Raw genomic sequence first — 21,990 nt, 5'->3', positions numbered from 1 at the left:
AGCAGCTGAGCATTACAACAGCTGGCCAGGAGCATCACTCATCCTCCCTGGGCACCTATAGGGAGAGCTAACAGGCCACAATAGAAGGACACACGTAGCCCACATAGGGGCCACCCCTGGAACATTGAGAACTGAGGGAAGCACACTGCAGGCCTCCTAAGGCATCAGTTATATAAGGTCACCTATCCAAGAGCAGGAGACAGAGCTGACCTACCTAATACATAGACACAAGCACAGGAAAAGAGGCAAAATGAGGAGGCAAAGGAATACATTCCAAGTAAGGGAACAGGACAAAACCTCAGAAAAAGAACTAAGTGAAACAGAAATGAGCAACCTACCCAACAGAGAGTTCACACAAAGAGTGTTAAGGATGCTCACTGATCTGGGGAGAAGAATAGATGAACTCAGTGAGAATGTCAACAAAGAAATGGAAGATATAAAAAAGAACCAATCAGAAATGAAGAATACAATACTGGAAATGAAAAATTCACTAGAGGGACTCAAAAGCAGAGTAGAGGATAAAGAAGAACGGATCTGCGTGCTGGATGAAAGACTAGAAGAAATCACCCAAGCTGAACAGGTAAAAGAAAAAAGAATTAAAAAGAGTGAGGACAGTCTAAGGGACCTCTGGGTCCCTTAGTGCACTAACATCCGTGTTATAGGTGTCTTGGAAGGAGAAGAGCAAGACAAAGGGGCAGAGAATCTAGTTGAAGAAATAATAGATGAAAACTTCCCTAACCTAAGGAAGGAAACAGACATCCAGGTAAAGGAAGCACAGAGAGCACCAAACAAGATAAACCCAAAGAGGTCCACACCAAGATGCATCATAATCAAAATGTCCAGAATTAAAGATAAAGAGAGAATCCTAAAAGCCGCAAGACAAAGACAAGTTACATACAAAGGAAACACCATAAGGCTATCAGCTAACTTCTCAGCAGAAACCTTACAGGCTAGAAGAGAGTGGCACGATATATTTAAAGTGCTAAAAGGAAAAAACTTACAGCCAAGAATACTCTACCCGGCAAGGTTATCATTCAAAATGGAAGGAGAGATAAAAAGTTTCCCAGACAAGCAAAAATTAAAGGAGTTTGTCACCAAAAAACCAGTACTACAGGAAATGTTAAAGGGACTGATTTAAGGGGAAAAGGGAAGACCACAAATAGGAAAAATTATCTATTTCCATGATAAGAGGGTAATGGATACAAATGCACAAAAAAGAGGTTAGATATGATATCAAAAACATAAAAGGAGGGAGGAGGGGAGTTAAAGAGTAGAGCTTTCAGACAGAAGTCAAACTAAAGAGACCATCAATTCTTATAGAAGAAGAAAGGAACAGAGAAGGACTACTAAAACACTGAGAAAAAAAAAGTTAAAAAATGGCAGTAAGTACATACTTATCAATAGCTACTTTAAACGTCAAGGGACTAAATGCTCCAATTAAAAGGCATAGGGTGGCTGATTTGATTAAAAAACAAGACCCATATATATGCTGCATACAAGAGATAAACTTCAGACCTAAAGACACTCACAAACTGAAAGTGAAAGGATGGAAAAAGATACTCCACGCAATGTCAATGAAAAGAAAGCTAGGGTAGCAGTACTCATATCAGACAAAATAGACTTTAAAACAAAACTGTAAAAAGAGACAAAGAAGGGCATTACATAATGATCAAGAGAACAATCTAACAAGAGGATATAACACTTGTAAATATCTACACACCCAACGTAGGAGCACCTAAATATATAAAGCAATTATTAACAAACAAAAAAGAGAAATAGACAGTAACACAATAATAATAGGGGACTTTAACACTCCACTTACACCAACAGATAGATCATCCAAACGGAAGATCAATAAAGAAACATTGGCCTTAGATGACACACTAGAACAGATGGACCTAGTAGATTCCATCTAGGAACATTCCATCCAAAAACCGAAGAATATACATTCTTTTCAAATGCACATGGAACATCCTCCAGGATTGGTAACATATTAGGCCACAAAACAAGTCTCCATAAATTTAAGAAGATTGAAATAATACCAAGCATGTTTTCTGACCACAATGGTACGAAACTAGAAATCAACTATAGGAAGAAAATCAGAAAAGCCACAAATACGTGGAGATTAAACAAAATGCTACTGAACAATGATTGGGTCAACAAAGAAATCAAAGGAGAAATCAAAAAATACCTGGAGACAAAGGAAAATGAAAATACAACACGCCAGAATTTATGGGATACAGCAAAAGAGGTTCTAACAGGGAAGTTTATAGCAATACAGGCCTATCTCAACAAACAAGAAAAATCTCAAATAAACAATCTAACAATGCACCTAAAGGAACTGGAAAAATAAGAACAAACAAAGCCCCAAATAAGTGGAAGAAGGGAAATAATAAAAATCAGAGCAGAAATAAATGAAATAGAGACTAAAAAAACAATAGAAAAAATTAATAAAACCAATAGCTGGTTCTTTGAAAAGATAAACAAAATTGATAAATCTTTAGCTAGACTCATTAAAAAAAAAGAGAGAAGGCCCAAACAGGTAAAATCAGAAATGAAAGAGGAGAAATTACAACAGACACCTCAGAAATACAAAAGTTTATAAGAGAATACTATGAAAAGCTATATGCCAACAAATTCGACAATCTGGAAGAAATGGATAAATTCTTAGAATCATACAACCTTCCAAAACTGGATCAAGAAGAAATGGAGAATTTGAATAGACCAATCACGAGTAAGGAGATTGAAACAGTAATCAAAAACCTCCCCCAAAATAAAAGTCCAGAACCAGACCACTTCCCTGGTGAGTTCTACCAAACACTCAAAGAAGACTTAATACCTATCCTTCTCAAACTCTTCCAAAAAATTGAGGAGAAGGGGAAGCTCCCTAACTTCATTCTACGAAGCTGATATTAGCCTGATATCAAAACCAGACAAGGACAACACAAAAAAAGAAAATTACAGGCCAATATCACTGATGAACATAGATGCAAAAATCCTCAACAAAATACTAGCAAATCTCATACAACAATACATTAAAAAGATTATACACCATGATCAAGTGGGATTTATTCCAGGTATGCAGGATGGTTCAACATTCGCAAATCAATCAACTTAGTACACCACATTAATATAATGAAGAATAAAAATGACATGATCGGGGCCGGCCCCGTGGCTTAGCGGTTAAGTGCGCGCGCTCCACTACTGGTGGCCCGGGTTCACATCCCGGGCATGCACCAATGCACTGCTTCTCTAGCCATGCTGAGTCCACGTCCCACATACAGCAACTAGAAGGATGTGCAGCTATGACATACAACTATCTACTGGGGCTATGGGGGAAAAATAAATAAATAAAAATTTAAAAAAAAAATCACATGATCATCTCAATAGATGCAGAGAAAGCATTTGACAAGATACAGCATCCATTTATGATAAAAACTCTGAATAAAATGGGTATAGAAGGAAAGTACCTCAACATAATAAAGGCCGTATATGAGAAACCCACAGCTAATACCATCCTCAATGGTGAAAAACTGAAAGCTATCCCTCTAAGAACAGGAACCAGACAAGGATGCCCACTGTCACCACTCCTATTTAACATAGTACTGGAAGTCCTAGCCAGAGTAATCAGGCAAGAAAAAGAAATAAAAGGGATCCAAATTGGAAAGGAAGAAGTGAAACTCTCACTATTTACAGATGACATGATTTTATATATAGAAAACCCTAAAGAATCCACCAAAAAACTTTTAGAAGTAATAAATGAATACAGTAAAGTTTCAGGATACAAAATTAACATACAAAAATCAGTTGCATTTCTATACACTAACAACGAAGTAGCAGAAAGAGAAATTAAGAATACAATCCCATTTACAATTGCAACAAAAAGAACAAAATACCTAGGAATAAACTTAACCAAAGAGGTGAAAGATCTGTACACTGAAAACTATAAAACACTGCTGAAAGAAATTGAAGACGACGCAAAGAAATGGAAAGATATTCCGTGCTCTTGGATTGGAAGAATTAACATTAAGAAGTCCATATTTCCTAAAGCAATCTACAGATTCAATGCAATCCCTATCAAAGTTCCAACAACATTTTTCACAGAAGTAGAACAAAGAATCCTAAAATTTATATGGAACAACAAAAGACCCCGAATACCTAAAGGAATCCTGAGAAAAAAGAACAAAGCTGGAGGTATCACACTCCCTGATTTCAAAATATACTACAAAACTATAGTAACCAAAACAGCATGGTACTGGCACAAAAACAGACACAGAGATCAATGGAATAGAATCGAAAGCCCAGAAATAAACCCACACATCTATGGACAGCTAATCTTCGACAAAGGAGCCAAGAACATACAGTGGAGAAAAGAAAGTCTCTTCAACAAATGGTGTTGGGAAAACTGGACAGCCACATGCAAAAAAAATGAAAGTAGACCCTTACCTTACACCATACACAAAAATTAACTCCAATTGGATTAAAGACTTGAATGTAAGACCTGAAACTATGAAACTTCTAGAAGAAAACATAGGCAGTATGCTCTTCAACATCAGTCTTAGCAACATATTTTCAAGCACCATGTCTGACCGGGCAAAAGAAACAATAGAAAAAATAAACAAATGGGACTACATCAAACTAAAAAGCTTCTGCACAGCAAAGGAAACCATCAACAAAATGAAAAGACAACCTAACAATTGGGAGAAGATATTTGCAAACCATACATCTGATAAGGGGTTAATCTCCAAAATATATAAAGAATTGATGCATCTCAACAACAAAAAAAGTAACAACCCAATTAAAAAATGGGCAAAAGACCTGAACAGACATTTCTCCAAAGAAGATATACAGATGGCCGACAGGCACATGAAAAGATGTTCAACATCATTAACTATCAGGGAAATGCAAATCAAAACTACAATGAGATATCACCTCACTCCCATCAGAATGGCTATAATTAACAAGACAAGAAACAACATGTGTTGGAGAGGATGTGGAGAGAAGGAAACTCTCATACACTGCTGGTGGGAGTGCAAACTGGTGCAGCCACTATGGAAAACAGTATGGAGATTCCTCAAAAAATCAAGGATAGAACTACCATATGATCCAGCTATTCCTCTGCTGGGTATTTATCCAAAGAACTTGAAAACACCAATGCCTAAAGATACATGCACCCCTGTGTTCATTGCAGCGTTATTCACAATAGCCAAGACTTGGAAGCAACCTAAGTGCCCATCAAGGGACGAATGGATAAAGAAGATGTGGTATATATACACAATGGAATACCACTCAGCCATAAGAAACGATGAAATCCAGCCATTTGTGACAACATGGATGGACATCGAGGGTATTATGCAAAGTGAAATAAGTCAGAGGGAGAAAGTCAAATACCATATGATCTCACTCATTAAGTAGTAGATAATAACAACAACAAACAAACACATAGAGACAGAGATTGGATTGGTGGTTACCAGAGGGGAAGGGAGGAGGGAGGAGGGCGAAAGGGATAATTAGGCACATGTGTGTGGTGATGGGTTGTAATTAGTATTTGGGTGGTGAACATGATGTAATCTATGCAGAAATAGAAGTATAATGATGTACACCTGAAATTTATACAATGTTATAAACCAATGTTACTGCAATAAACAAAAATTTAAAAAAGAAAAAGAATTAGGAAGTACAAGGTTTTGCTGAATTACAAATGTCAGAGGCTCAACACCACAAAGATTTATTTCTAATTTGTGATACATGTCCAGTGCAAGTTGAGTGAGGATTGTGCTCTCACATAGTCATTCAAGGATACCCAGGCTAATGGAAGCTGTGGCATCTTATAGCTGCATCATCTGGAATACATGCCTTCCAGGTCATCGAGAGAACTGAAAGGTCATGCACCAGCTTTTAAAAGTTCCAGTCAAAAGTGATACATGTGTCTTTTGCTAACCACCAATTGGCCAGACTAGTCACATGACCCTGACTGACTGTAAAGGGCCTGGAAAATGTTAGGGAGCATATAGGTATTTAGTGAGCAGTAAATGTCTGTTATGGGCTGAACTGTGTCCCCCCAGAATTTATATGTTGAAGTTCCAACCCCTAATGGACTGTATTTGGAGATAGGATTTTTAAGGAGGTAATTAAGGTTAAACGAGGTCATAAGAGTGGGGCCCTAATCCGATAGGACTGGTATCCTTATAAGAAGAGGAAGAGACACTAGAGCTCTCTCTTTCTCTCCTAGTACATGCGCACAGGGAAGAGTTCGTGTGAGGACACAGCAAGAAGGCAGCTGTCTACGAGCCAGAAAGAGAGGCCTTGCCAGACACCAACCCTGCTGGCACCTTGATCTTAGATCTCCATCCTCCAGACTGTGAGAAAATAAATATATGTTGTTTAAGCCACCCAGTCGATGGTATATTGTTATAGCAGCCTGAGCTAACAAGTACAATATCTCAGACACATAGAGGGAGGAAAGACTAGAAAAATAGATTGGACCATATTGTAGAATGCTTTAAATTAATCTATACTTACTTGCTAAGCAGCAGAAAGCTTTGAATTTTTTTAACAGCTTGTACAGCAATGCATCATCTTTTTTCCTCCAAGGGGTTTATGGAGTTTAGAAGAGGAGTGGATTGGCATCACACACATAGCTATATACTCCTTTAAATGTTTGATTCACAGAGATTATTGAAGTCATAAGCAGAGCGTCCAGGGGCTTTATTTATTTGTTTCAATCCTTTCCGCCTTCTAATCTGGCTCTTTTTTCATTCTCTTGTTCCTTCATGTCCTTCCAGGGTAGATCCCTAGAGGGAAAGTGGGCCACTATTACTAGAAGAATGGAGAATACATTCTGAAGAAGCAATAACAATAGGTATTAATTATACTACCCAGTATAAGAAGATGCAGGGTAACCACAACAAAGCTGCAGGCTCTTTCCTCTCTGCTCCCAGAAATGTAGAATGCCATGTGCCACTCAAATCCATTTCTTTTTCTCCGAGATTAATATCATATAAGTCCTAAATATTCTCTGCGAAATTTTTTTAAATACATAATTTTACTTAAATGCATGGGTACAAAGAGGAGTTTTTTTTCAGTATAGTTTGTTTGTTTGGCTTGGTTTCTCCTCCCACATCACTATCTATGTTACAAATTACCTTACAACTTAATGACTTAAAACAACAATAAGCATTTCTTCTCTCTCTTAACTTTTGTGGATCAGGAGAAGCTTGGCTGAGTAGTTGGGCAGTTCTGAGAAAGCAGTCATTATTCAAGACTTGCCCAGGGCTTGAAGATCTGCTTCCAAGTGGCACACTCACATGGTTGGCAAGTTGGTGCTGGTTGTTGGTGGGAGGCCTCAGTTCCTCTGCATATGAGCCTCTCCGTGGGGCTGCTTGAGTGTCCTCACATGATAGCTGGTTTCCCTCAGAGCAAGCTATCCAAGACAAGGCAGAAATTACAACACTGTTTATGACTTAGTCCGGAAATCACACACTGTCACTTCTGTCTTATTATGTTTGTCACACAGATGGCCCTCAATCAGTGTGGAAATAGACTACAAAAAGGCATGAATATCAAGAAGCAAGGATCATTGGGGCCCATTTTGAAGGGTAGCTACCACACTACCCCTCCCCATGTTAATTATGTAGTATGTATCTGTGGTAGGGTGAATAATGGCCCCCTAAAGATAGCAAGTCCTAATTCCTGGCACCTGTAAGTGTTATCTTACATGGAAAAAGGGTCTTTGCAGATTTGATTAAGTTAAAGATAGTGAAATGGAAACATTATCCTGGATTATCTGGGTGTGCTCCAAATGCAATCACAGGATCCTAGTATGAGAGAAGCAGAGGGAGATTTGACACACACAGAGGAGGAGAAGGCAATATGACCATGGGGGCAGAGATTGGAGTGATGGAGCCACAAGCCAAGGAATGCCAGCAGCCAACAGAATCTGGAAGAGGCAAGGAACAAATTCTCCCCAGAGACTCCAGAGGGAGTACAGCCCCGCTGACACCTTAATTTTGGCCCAGTGAAGCTGACTTCAGACTTCTGGCCTCCAGAATTGAAGGGGATTACGTTCTGGGATTGGGGGTGTCTTTTCTGTTTTATAAATAGGTAGAGACTATTTATTTTACCTTTTATATATCATAACAATTAGGAGGAAGGCCTTTAGAGTTAGACTGTCCTGGATTTTAATCCCAGCTCTGCCAATTTACTATCATTGTGATCTTGGGCAAGTTCCAGTGCCTCATTTTCCTCCAAAAAAGGGCTAAAATTAATACCTACCTCAAAGATTTAAAGCTTTTAAAAATAAAATTGTAGTAAAATACACATAACATAAAATGTGCTATCTTAACCATTTTTAAGTGTACATTTAGTGTTAAGTACATTTACATTGTTGCACAATCAATCTCCAGAACTTTTCATCTTGCAAAACTGAAACTTTATACCCATTCAATGACAGCTCCATTCCCCTCTCTCCCCAGCCTCTGGAAACCACCATTCTACTTTCTATCTCTATGAATTTTTAGCTACTCTCTGTTGTTTTAGGGCACCAAATTTGTGACAATTTTTTATAGCAATGATAGGAAACTAATACAATATCCTTCCACCTCTTTCTCCATGTTCGTACAATCTTAAATATATGTAAATGTACCTAGACAGTTTTACACGCACATGTATACATAGGAATTTTTGTCATTGTTTTGTAAAAATAAGACTATATTATATATACTTTTATTTTCTCTTTTCATTCATCATGTTTAAGTTCACTTTCAGAATAATCATTTTATTCTTTGTCTTTGGGCAAACCGTTTTTAAATTACCTTTATAAGCCTTCATTAGTCACCCTAATGTATTAGTATCTTCCTTAGATACTAATGTCTAAAACATGTTCAGGGTGCCTTTTCTACAGTTTGTCAGTGGTGTCCTCTCAATTATCCTCTCAATTATTATCATGATCAGGTTTGGGGGTTGTACTTCTCTCTCCTGCTCTCTGCTTTTCATACCTTTCTCCATTCATTAGCACATCCAACCAGAGAGGGGCAAGAAAATGGAAAAGAGGTGAAGCATTACTCAAAAATAGACAGAGAGGCAGCGCGCTCGGCGTCCCCCGGATCTGTCTCTTGCTTCAACAGTGTTTGGACGGAACAGACCCAGGGACGCCCCCTTCTTCCAGCCTCCGACCACCTTCCAACCTCTCTTCCAGTCGTAGCCTTCGGACCAGCTCAGCCATCCTCTACCTCCGGCGGGACCAACCAACACCGATTTTTTGAGCTCAGCTCCTTACTGCCATCAACCATGAGCTCCCAGATTCGTCAGAATTATTCTGCCGAAGTGGAGGCCGCGGTCAACCGCCTGGTCAACATGTATCTGCGGGCCTCGTACACCTTATCTCTCACTGGGCTTCTATTTCGACCGCGACGATGTGGCTCTGGAGGGCGTGTGCCACTTCTCCCGCGAGTTGGCGGAGGAGAAGCGCGAGGGCGCGGAGCGTCTCTTGAAGATGCAAAACCAGCGCGGCGGCCGCGCCCTCTTCCAGGACTTGCAGAAGCCGTCCCAGGATGAGTGCGGCAACACCCTGCAGGCTGTGGAAGCTGCCATGGCCCTGGAGAAGAATCTGAACAAGGCCCTCTTGGATCTGCGTGCTCTGGGTTCTGCCCACTCAGACCCCCATGTTTGTGACTTCCTGGAGAACCACTTCCTAGAGGAGGAAGTGAAACTCATCAAGAAGATGGGCGACCACGTGACCAACATTCACAGGCTCGCTGGCCCCCAGGCTGGGCTGGGCGAGTATCTCTTCGAAAGGCTCACCCTCAAGCATGACTAGGAGCCTCCACAGTCCAGCAGCCTTTGAGGGGCCGGCCTGGCATCCCCTTGGTGTCAGAGCTTCTGCCTGAGCCGCTCCCTGCAGCCACTAGGTAGCTTTCTAACCACCCTGGAGCCCTCTCCCAAACCGTGGACCAAATAGAAACAATAAAGCTTTTTGCAGCCAAAAAAAAAAAAAAAAAGGACAGAGAGATGGATGGAACAGGAGGCCCAGAAACCAAATCTTAACACAGTCATTTTTACTTGTCTTAGGGATGCTGGAAGACACTTTGGTGTCTAGTATTTTTCAAGTCATCCGTAGATTTGAGAGAAGGAATGTTACTCATTGCATACTCTTGATTTTTAAGACTTGTCTCATTTTTATTTTATTTATTTATTTATTTTGTGAGGAAGATCAGCCCTGAGCTAACATCCATGCTAATCTTCCTCTTTTTGCTGAGGTAGACCGGCTCTGAGCTAACATCTATTGCCAATCCTCCTCCTTTTTTTTTTTTCCCCCAAAGCCCCAGTAGATAGTTGTATGTCATAGCTGCACATCCTGCTAGTTGCTGTATGTGGAACATGGCCTCAGCATGGCCAGAGAAGCGGTGCGTCGGTGCACGCCCAGGATCCGAACCGCGGGCCGCCAGTAGCGGAGCGCATGCACTTAACTGCTAAGCCACAGGGCCCGCCCAAGACTTGTCTCCTTTTTAGATAATCCTGGGAAAGAGTAGTCCCTTAGTAAATGTTGGAAGAATTCATTTAATCAACAAACATTTCTTAAGTACCTACAATGTGTCAGGAATCATGCCAGGCTCCAAATGAATGAACAATTCAGAGTCTTGCTTCTCGTCCTACCAAGTGGATGTGCTGTTCTGTAGCACTGCTGCTGGAAGTTAGGAGGGAGAATTGAGGAAAACGGAGAATAAATGCATTAGTTCTATAATACTTTCCTAGACTGCCATAACAAAGTACCACAAACTGGGTGGCTTAAAATAAAAAAAATTTATTGTCCCCATAGTTCTGGAGGTTAGATGTCTGAAATCAAGGTGTCAGTCGGCTGGCAGGACCACATTTCCTCTGAAACCTGTAGGGGAATTCTTCCTTGCCTCTTCCTAGCTCCTGATGGTTTGCTGGCAGCCTTTGGTGTTCCTTGGCTTGCAGCTGCATAACTCCAATATTTACCTTTGTAGTCACATGGCGTTATCTCTGTCTTCACATGGCCGCCTTCTTATAAGGACACCAGTCATATTGGATTAAGGGCCCACCCTACTCCAGTATGACCTCATCTTAACTAATTATATGTGCAATGACCCTATTTCTAAAGGAGGTTACATTCTGGAGTACTAGGGGCTAGGGCTTCAACATATCTTTTTTAGGGGGGACACAATTCAACCCATAACAGCTTCTTATTTTCAAGTGGTTCAATATAACTTTTGAATTATAGATTTAATTAATCTAGAAGGTTATTTTTCTGTTAAAAAAAAAAAAATACAGCATAGAATGTGACTCTTGGGCCAGAAATGGTTTGAATCCTATCTTTACCTCTTACTAAATGGTGTGATCTTGGGCAAATTAATTCTTTGTGCCTCAGTTTCCTTGTCTATAAAATGAAGATAATAATAGTACTTATGGGACTGTTGTAAGGATTAAATGAATTAATACCAGGAAAGTCCTTATAAAAATGCCAACCACATAGAGAACCTTGATACATGTTAGCTTTTTTTTAACTAAAAATGAGTAACCATGAGTTGACTATTCTTATAATCAATTCCCACTAGAAAGGCATGGTGGTGGGTATGTTGTAAAAAAGCCTGAGGGGATAAAGCATTCCACTGTGTGAATGCACCTTTCAGAGCCTCCTTCTAATAGAAACTGGACCTGGAGCAAGGGGCCAGCTGCCCAGTGTACTCCTCACTCCTTATGCTACTAAGTTTTTATCCTGGCTCTGGCAGAACATAAAGCTGATAGACTTCCAAAACTCCCAGAGAAGTATTTCTTCTTTCTTTTGGACAAACAGCCTCCAAAGAACAATTTTTTTTTTTTAAACATAACCTCAAAATTTTATTGTCTTCATAATAAAACAACAGATGAAGCTTAGAACTGGATCACTTGGCCCTTTCTCTTCTTATCTCCTCCCAGTTCAAAATGCTTGCATCTCTTGATAGCCAGCATTCTCTTAGATCTGCAGTTGGGCTCAACACATTCTAGCCTCAGCACAATCTTCTTTGTAGTTTTAGGCTTTTTTCGGAAAATCGGCTTAGTCTGCCCACCATAGCCACTCTGCTTCCTGTCATAACGCCGCTTTCCCTGGGCATACAGAGAATCCTTGCCCTTCTTGTACTGTGTCACTTTGTGGGGTTGGTGCTTGCCACACTTCTTACAGAAAGTCCGCCGGGTTTTCGGAACGTTCACCATCTTTGTGAGAGCGCTATCAGCACAGAAAGAAAACCAAAGAACAATTGATTGAAATGCTTTCACAGAAAATACATCACTGTTAGGAAAGCCTATATATAGAATTTAAATTTTCTTTGGTTCCTTTTGGATTTCAACTTAAAATGACCAGTAAGTTTTATCAGAGAAAAGAGCAATACATCACCATGGTGCCTGTCTTGGACATTCTTAAAAGCAAATTACAGCATTTGCTGGTCTTGGAATGACCTCCCTCCTGCCTCTGAAGAGCCAGAATGTACATCTGATCCCTTTAGAGAGATCTCTGAGAAAAATAGAAAATTCTCATCACAACTGTCAAGACTTGGAGAAGAGCACTCCATTCTGTATTCATGCAGGAAACTAAAACACAGTGTGCCATCCTTAGTCCCTATGACACTGAGCGTTACAGTCTTTAGGCTGGGTGGAGGGGATAGTGGGAAGAGTTGAAAGAGAATATGACTGCAGAAGCAGTCAGGCTTCAATTGTTGAATCAAGACCCATTGTCTTGCCTCTGTGGGAGATCAAGATTTGGCCACCCTGAAATATATCTCTTTACCTTGATTGTTTTCTCTGAAGGACATTTGACCTCCCCCACTAACTGCCTAAAGAATTTGACATGGTGGCTCCTTCCTAGAACAGATCTTCTATCATGATGGCTATAAAGATAATGTAAAATAGATGTTACAATGGGAGGGGCACCAAGCCCCTTTTATCAAAAACTCTGTCTCTCCCTGACCACATTATCTATAGATGACCCCAAAAAGAATTGTTCTCCTGCCCTCTGAAGTCCCAGGCCACTACCCACCCCCAACACGCTCCTCGCCTTTAGCTGCAACACTTAAGCAAGCAGCTTAGACAGAAGGACGAGTTGCTCATTTCTCAGCTTCTCCCATGTATACATGTTATTAAACTTGGTATTATTTTCTCCTGCTAACCTGTCTTGTTGATTGTTTGGCCAGCCAGAAGAACCTTAAGGGAAAGGGCAGAGGGAGATTCTCCCTCTTCCCCCTACACCTCACTTAAACATCATAGAATTTTTTAACTGGAAAGCCCTTAGGGGATCACTAATTCAGCAGTTGAATCGAAGTGTAGAAAGTAATTTATTACAAATAATTAGAGTGTAGTTTGTGAATGATTGACTGATTGATTGGTTGATTACTAAATTCTGGTGGATTCAAAGTTCTTATCCTACAGTGGTTCTTAAAGTGTGGTTCCAGGATCAGCAGCAGCAGCAGCATCACTTGGGAACTTAACAGAAATGCAGTTTTTAACTCCCACCCTAGACCTGCTGAATCAGAAACTCTAGGGTGGGGCCTGGCAACCTGTGATTAACAGGCACTGGAGGTTATTCTGATGCCCACTCCAGTTTGAGAACCACTGTTAAAATAGCATTAATTTAACTCACCTGGCATCCAGGTGTGGTTTATCAAGGGAAAATGAAAAGGGTGAACTTGTATATAACTAGTGTCCAGGGAATGGGGCACAGAGAGCTATGCATATGCACATGTAATTCTCAGGTGTCCCATGTTAAAGAAAAAATTATTCATAACACTTGTTAAAAAGAAGGCTTTATTCAAGGGGACTACTACAATGGGGTTTGTAGTAAGGGAGAGAAATCTCGCTCAACTCTGAATACAACAAGGACAAGTGGAGATTTATAGCTGAAGAGCAGGGTGGAAATCAGCATATGGAAAATTGCTAAGATAAAACATCAAGGCTAATGGGATTCTTGCTAGACCGACTTAACAGGATTCTTGCTGAAGGCAAGCCAGAGTGATAAGATATCGAGGGTGGGGGATGAGGAATTTGATCAGATACGGTGGGTGGGGGATTTCCCACTAAATTGACCCAGCAGGACTCTTGCTAAAACTGGACTAACGGCTCAAGGATAGAGCCCAAGGTCAGGGCCTTGAGAGTTTAGACAAGACAGACTAGAGTTAGGTCAAGGAGAGAGTCTTTGTCACCCATTAGGTTAAAAGGTGACCTCTCTTGACCCATTTTACAGATGAGGAGCCTGAGGTGCAGAGGGGTTAAAGGACTTACCCACACCACATGGACACTAAAAGGCAGGGCAGACATGGGTCCCAGCCTGCTCAGAGACCACCAGCTCAGAATGTTCTAAAACTACACACCACAAAGTCTGGAAGAGGATGACGGCTGCTAGAGGTGGAATGCAAGCTCCTTCTCAAGAGAGATAAGGCCCAGTTCAGAGCTCGGACTTGGAATTCACCCATTAGCAAAACCTTTTGGAGATAAAATTTTTTTAAAAAGCAATTTTTTAAAAAAATTTTGGTGAGGACAATTTTAGAAAGTAACATCTACTATGACCATAATTTCATAAAAGAAATGACATTTTTTACACAAAAAAAATGTTAGGTGTAATCTTAAAGAACAGATTTTTTTTTTTTTAATAATTTTATTTATTTATTTTTCCCCCAAAGCCCCAGTAGATAGTTGTATGTCATAGCTGCACATCCTTCTAGTTGCTGTATGTGGGACGCGGCCTCAGCATGGCCGGAGAAGCGGTGCGTCGGTGCGCGCCCGGGATCCGAACCCGGGCCGCCAGCAGCGGAGCGCACGCACTTAACCACTAAGCCACGGGGCCGGCCCTTAAAGAACAGATTTTTTAAAAATATTAAATAAATTTGGCTTTATTTTTCTTAAAAAGGCTTTTACTGTGTGTTTTCCTCTTATTTCCCCAAAGAGCGGTAAAACTTTGTGAACAGATTCTCATTTGAGGTTCATATAAGCAAAGCCTTGTATGAAGCTCAAATGCTCTGCTTTAGACCTCTGACTAATGGGGGCCCTGATTGCCTGCCTCACCCTGCAAGGTGCTGATGGTGCTCAGGGCAAGCTGCCCCAGGAAGCACCACTCTGGTATGCGGATTATTTCGAGCTGAAGACAATAAGGACTCAGAGAGCTCAGGAAAATATTTGAGTTTCCCCTCCCAAACTGCCTAAAGAATTTAAAACCAAAAAATCTGTTTTAGGAAGGGGTTATTATCATGACTGTTATAAAAGATAATTTAGGATAGAGGTTACAATAGAAAAGGCACCAACAAGCCCATCTTATTGGGAGTTCTGTCTCTCTGGCCACATTCTTTATATGGCCCTGCGAGGAGTTGTCAGACAATCATTTACAAGGGAAGTCTCCATTTGTAAAGGTATCTCCCTCTCTGTATTGAGAAAAAGGGGGGGGTGAGCTCATTTCTAGTAACTTATCAATGTGGAAGAGGAGGCCTTGGGGGCTGTATAATAAACCTCACTCTTTTTTTTTAAAGATTTTATTTATTTAATTTTTTCCCCCCAAAGCCCCAGTAGATAGTTGTATGTCATAGCTGCACATCCTTCTAGTTGCTGTATGTGGGACTCGGCCTCAGGATGGAGGGAGAAGTGGTGCCTCTATGCGCACCCGGGATCCGAACCCGGGCCACCAGCATTGCAGTGCATACACTTAACCACCAAGCCACAGGGCCGGCCCTAAACCTCACTCTTGTTTACTGTGCTTTAGTGGTAATCTCCTGTAACTGACTCCCCCCACCCCCAAATCCTCCTTTGTCATTGGCTGAAAATGATATTTAACACGAGAATTTCTGCTATTGTGTGGAGAAACGCAGTGTCCCTGCTTTCTCCCATGTATACATGTTATTAAACTTGGTATTATTTTCTCCTGCTAACCTGTCTTGTTGATTATTTGGCCAGCCATAAGAACCTTAAGGGAAAGGGCAGAGGGAGATTCTCCCTCTTCCCCCGACAGTGCCATCACCAACTAGGCATTTGATAAATGTTCTTTGATGATAAAAATGATGAGGACAGAATGGATTTATAATATTTATTACAGTCGGGAAACTACATGCTGGAAGTACAGAGGACTTAAATTGCTTTTCCAAGGTCACATCACCAGTTATAAAAAAAGCTGGTGCTGGAATTGAAATCTTCTATCTCCTGGTTCAGAATCCTTCTCCCTTAGACCACACTGACGTTGATAAAGAAAGTCTAATAGGATGTCTCTTATTTGCTTGAGGGAACATATTAACTTACCCTGGCAAGAAAGATATGATGAAATCAAATGTCGGGATTTATTGCAAGATATAAAGATAACATCAACCCAAGAGATCTCAGGAAATTTGGGGATGTGAAGTTCAAGTAGTGAAAAGGCAGCATAAGGAGGAGTGGAGTTTGGGGGAGGGAACCAGGAATGTTTTTCTATGACAAAACACAGCTGGTGGAGTGCCCAGGCTGCAGTTATGCAGATGCTAATCAATTTCTGGAGTTCCAAACTGGTAATGCTTGTTAGACAGGCTTTAAACCAAGAGGAGAGGGAGAAGGAGCATCCATTTAACTCAGCTATCACCAGATATATTTATGATGTAGAATACTAGACTCAGAGTGGTCAGTGGAAAATAGCATTGAAAAATTAAACTTTGGTGTGCACATCAATGAATTACCTTTATATATTATATTTCTGGTGTGTTAAAATACGGGGTAACCATATTGATGTCTCAGATAAGTTTAACTATGCAAAAAAAGGAAGAGGAAGTGAATTTACCATGGCAAACGGTTTGAAATAACTTGTGGTGAAAACCAGAAGGCTTCCTACCACCAAAATCTGTTATAGAAAGTGAGCCAGGTAAATAATAAAACTACACTTTAAATTTTTGCTGCATGAAAGGTTCTACAGCAATATCTACTGTGTGTTATGGACACTGACAACCGTGTAAGATTCGAGTTCTCTGAATTGTTGAGCATCTGTCTTCAGAGCGATTTTTAGTTTCTAAGAACATAACATACGGCAGGAAGCAGAGAAATCAACCAGAAGTAAGGTTTTCATGTGCCGCAAAGATCTTATGAGATAAAGTGGACGTATCTCTAAAGATACTTGTAAGAAGTGCCTTCTGAGCTGGCTGCTCATAACTGCTCCCCCGGTATGCCCCCAGCTGTATGTACCTGCTGTGTGAAATTCCTCTCAGCCTCTGGGATGTATTCAAGTTCAAATGCAGCTTCCTTTCTCCTGCTGGTAACAATCAGAGAAGCCTATTTCCTGTTAGCAGTTCCTAGCTTCCCTCCACATTTCATGACGTTCTTGATGAATTAACCTTGCCCTAAATTAATTAGCCAGCAGGTTCTCCCTGTAAGGCATCCTAGTTTGGTCACTAGATGGTTCAGATATAAGAATGTTGCAATACAGTGCAAAAAACTTCACAGTCCAAAGTATCTTTGAGCTTTAAGACTTGGTTTTTGTATGTTTTGTTTTGTTTTTGCACAGAGAAATTCTCTTTGTTTACTGTGGTTTTCAGCCCATTAAATGTGCTCATTATGGAGATTTTTCTCATTATTTCTGAGATTGAAATACTAGCCTGTGCCACATACTTGCCTAGGTGTGGTCTTGGGGAAAGCTGGTGTTAAAGCTGGAAAAATAGCAGTCACAGTGAGGCCTGAGAGGTGGCAAGAGGAGTAGGGTGGGGAGCAGCCCCAGTCAGGACTGTTACACACAAAGGGGGCAATATTGACTGTGAAGCTGTGGGTGGCATTATAACCTTATTCCTCCTTCAGGGGGGCACTATCAATAACACCTTGGTCACCGCCTCCAGCTCAGCTTTATTCCTCTAAGAATAATCAGTCAGTTCACTGATCATGGCAGTGTAATGACATTCAAATTCAGAACAGTAAAACTACTGTTTAACATAAGGAAAATGTAAGAAATGAAAATTAGGACATGATACCATATTTTGACTTACTTGATTAGCTAGTAGAAGGTTTGAAACAGGCGTTCTCATACATCACTGGTGGTACAAGCTCCTGAAATTTTGAGAATGTATATCAATAATATACTCGTTTGCTAGGGCTGCCGTAACAAAGCACTATAGACCAGGTAGTTCAAACAACAGACGTGTATTTTCCCACAATTCTGGAGGTTAGAAGTCCAAGATTAAGGTGTAGGCAGGGTTGTTTTCTTCTGAGGCCTCCCTCCTTGGCTTGCAGATGACCATCTTCTCTCTGTTTCTTTCCATGGTCTTTCCATTGTACATATCTGTGTCTAAATTTTCTCTTCTTCTTCTTCTTTTTTTTTTTTTTTTGTGAGGAAGATCAGCCCTGAGCTAACATCCATGCTAATCCTCCTCTTTTTTTTTTGCTGAGGAAGACCAGCTCTGAGCTAACGTCTATTGCCAATCCTCCTCCTTTTTTTCCCCCAAAGCCCCAGTAGATAGTTGTATGTCATAGTTGCATATCCTTCTAGTTGCTCTATGTGGGACTGGGCCTCAGCATGGCCGGAGAAGCGGTGTGTCGGTGCGCGACCGGGATCTGAACCCAGGCCGCCAGTAGCGGAGTGCACGCACTTAACTGCTAAGCCACGGGGCCGGCCCCAAATTTCCTCTTCTTATAAGGACATCAGTCAGATTAGATTAGGGTCCTCTCTAATGACCTCATTTTAACTTAATTACCTCTTTAAAGACCCTATCTCCAAATATAGTAATATTCTGAGGTACTGGGGGTTACGACTTCAACAAATAGACTTAAAAAAGGATATTTTACTGAGGCACTCTGTTTTTAGGAAGCTATACTAAAGAAATAAATACAATTCCTCAAATTATAGGATCAATCATTACCTTTTTATAACCTGCTTTTTTATTCATTATATATTTTGAACATTTCTTTATGTATTTAAACACCTACAACATCAATTTTAATCACTACCTTGTATTCTAGCATACAGACACATCATAATTATGTAATAATTCTCCTATTTTTAATTTTTGGAATAAAAACATATTCATATGGTTCAAAAATCAGGACAGTGTAAAAAAGGTAAACACTGAGAAGTCTCACTCCCATCCTTCCCTCCACCCCCGTTTCCTCATAAGTAACCCCTTTTATTAGTTTATGTATCCTTCCAGTGTTTTCTTACGCAAATAAAAGCAAATGCAAATATACATTCTTATTTCCTTCCCCTGCTTTCTTACACAAAAGGGAACACACTATTTACATTGCACTGCACCTTACTTTTTTTTTACTTAATATATTTCTGGAGCTTCTCCATTATCAGTGGCTCAAAAGCATCCTCATTCTCCCCTACGGCCACAAAATGTACAATTGTGTGGATGAACCATAGTTTATTTAACCAGTGTCCTCTATAGAAGGTTGTTTCTCATCTTTTTCTATTACGAACAGAGGGACAAAGAATAAACTTATACATATGTCATTTCCTGCAAGTACAGGTGTATTGCTAAGATAAATTCCTAGGAGTGTGATTGCTGAGTCAAAATGCATTTGTAATTTTGATAGACACTGCCAAGTTGCCCTGCATACCGGCTGCACCATTTTGTAGTCCCACCAGCAGTGGACAGTGACTAATTCTTCACAGCCTCCCTAGCAGGAGGAGTTGCAAGCTTTTGGATGTTTATCAATATCAAATGCCTCATTTTTGAACTTTTAAGTTGTTTCTGCTTTTACTATGCTTAGCAACACTAAAATTAATATCCTTATAGCTACATCTTTGCTCATATTTTAATTATTTCCTTAAAGTACATTTCTCAAAGTTGATTATGTTGTTCCAGGGGTACTCGCATTTTTAGGGCTTTTGATCTATATTACCTATTTTGGGGATTCTCGAAATCTCATAGGCATTTAAGCATGGAGAGCACTCTCCACTCCTGTAATGTAATTAATGCTCTAAGCATATATCGCTAATAAACAAAACTTAGAAAGAAAATGTTTTCTTAAGCATTTAAACTTTGATTCTAAACTTGATTAATTAAAATCTCTTCAATGATTTAAAATTTAATTGCAAGTTTAATATAATATGAAGGATTATCTAGAATATTTAAGTGTCCTCAACAGCAGTAATAATAAAACTTATACTTACTATTTTAAAATAGCAACACCGTGAGTTTAATTCATGTTTAAAAATTATCTGTATACTTGTTCTTATCCCTTCCTAAAGTTATAATAATACTAATTTCTATACTTTGCCAGGATTATACTTTTCTGGTAATTTTATGAGATTCAAAAGTAAAAGAAAAAAGACTTCTCCAGACCAGGTTAGAGAGCCTGGGTTGTCAATTTAGTTGACCTGGAGTTGCATCTTCCAAGGTGATCCAAACCTGAATCATCAATCATCAGGATACCTCTCCCTCCTCTTCCTTTTTTAAAATAGACTTTATTTTTTAGAGCAGTTTTAGGTTTACAGCAAAATTGAGCAGAAAGTACAGAGTTCCCACATACCCTCTGTCCCCACCATTGCACAGCTTCCCCCACTATCCACATCCCCCCACCAGAGTGGTACATTTGTTACAATTGATGAACCTACATTGACACATCATTATCGCCCAAAGTCCATAGTTTACATTAGGATTCACTCTTGGTGTTGTGTATACTATGGGTTTGGAGAAATTTATAATGGCAGGTGTCCACCATTTTAGTATCATACAGAGTAGTTTCACTGCCCTAAAAATCCTGTTTTCTGCCTGTTCATCCCACCCTCCCACCTAACTCTTGGTAACCACTGATCTTTTTACTGTCTCCATAGTTTTGCCTTTTCCAGAATGTCCTATAGTTGGAATCATACAGTACATAGCCTTTTCAGACTATGTTCAGACTATGTTCTTTCACTTAACAATATGCATTTAAGGTTCCTCCATGTCTTTTCATGGCTTGATAGGTCATTTCTTTTTAGCAATGAATAATATTCCATTGTTTGGATGTACCACAGTTTATTTATCCATTCACCTACTAAAGGACATTTTGGTTGCTTCCAAGTTTTGGCAGTTATGAATATAGCTACTGTAACATCTATGTGCAGATTTTTGTGTGGACATATATTTTCAATTCATTTGGATAAATACCAAGAAGCACAACTGCTGGATTGTGTGGTAAGAGTATGTTTAATTTCATAAGAAACCGCCAATCTGTGTTCCAAAGTGGCTATACCTTTTTGCATTCCTATCAGCAATGAATGAGAGTTCCTGTTGCTCCACATCCTCACCAGCATTTGTTGTTGTCAGTGTTCTGGATTTTGGCCATTCTAACAGATGTGTAGTAGTAGCTCATTGTTGTTTTAATTTGCAGTTCGTTGATGACATATGATGTTGAACATCTTTTCATATGCTTATTTTTCATCTGTATATCTTTTTTTGTAAAGTGGGCCCCCTTTTTATAGTTAGGTTATACTCACATCAAGGGGACTTTTGTGTGTGTGTGTGTGTGCGCACGTGTGAGGAAGATCAGCCCTGAGCTAACATCCATGCCAATCCTCCTCTTTGTGCTGAGGAAGACTGGCCCTGAGCTAACATCCATGCTGATCTTCCTCCACTTTATGTGGGACACCGCCACAGCATGGCCTGACAAGCGGTGTGTCGGTGCTCGCCCAGGATCCGAACCCAGGCCGCCAGCAGCGGAGCACGCGCATTTAACCCCTAGGCCACCGGTCGGGTCAAGGGGACTTGTTATGTCCACATTTTCAGGTAGATTTTAGTTTCTTGAAAGATGATCTTTTTTTCCTGAAATCACATATTCTTTTTCATTTGCTTGCCAGCATTATATAAACCAATATCATGTCCCTATTAAGTATTGACCTGGTCTTCTAGCACTATTAGGAAACCATATAAGCATTACTACCCCTGGAAGCAATAGGCTCTTTAAAGGTTCATCTCCATGGAGACAAGGGACAGAGATTGTACTGCCAGCCTCCCTCTTTAGAACAAGCGGCTAATCCATCATCTTTCCACCTCTCTTGGACTCTCTTCTGCTAGTTCTTTCTATCCT

General features: G+C 40.1%; 1 protein-coding gene and 1 pseudogene across 1 annotated transcript; one reads left to right on the top strand and one right to left on the bottom strand.

Moving 5' to 3' along the window:
* The first annotated feature begins 9,181 nt into the window (after nucleotides 1-9,181).
* On the top strand, nucleotides 9,182-9,845 carry LOC101398265 (ferritin light chain pseudogene; annotated as a pseudogene).
* Nucleotides 9,846-11,829: 1,984 nt separating this feature from the next.
* On the bottom strand, nucleotides 11,830-12,225 carry LOC101398508 (large ribosomal subunit protein eL42-like). The gene has a single exon (XM_004428199.3). The coding sequence runs from the start codon at nucleotides 12,211-12,213 to the stop codon at nucleotides 11,893-11,895; it is 321 nt and encodes a 106-aa protein (XP_004428256.1). The 5' UTR covers nucleotides 12,214-12,225; the 3' UTR covers nucleotides 11,830-11,892.
* Nucleotides 12,226-21,990: the final 9,765 nt, after the last annotated feature.

This window comes from Ceratotherium simum, chromosome 9 (genome assembly GCF_057802395.1).
Source record: "Ceratotherium simum simum isolate JZ-2026a chromosome 9, ASM5780239v1, whole genome shotgun sequence".
Classification (NCBI taxonomy): Eukaryota; Metazoa; Chordata; class Mammalia; order Perissodactyla; family Rhinocerotidae; genus Ceratotherium; species Ceratotherium simum.
The sequence above is the reverse complement of the archived record's forward strand: the minus strand, read 5'-3'. Positions and strand labels throughout refer to the sequence as shown.

What these genes read in the sequence shown, in the direction of transcription:
- LOC101398508 (XM_004428199.3), bottom strand. Translation starts at nt 12,213, where the DNA reads ATGGTGAACGTTCCGAAAACCCGGCGGACTTTCTGTAAGAAGTGTGGC.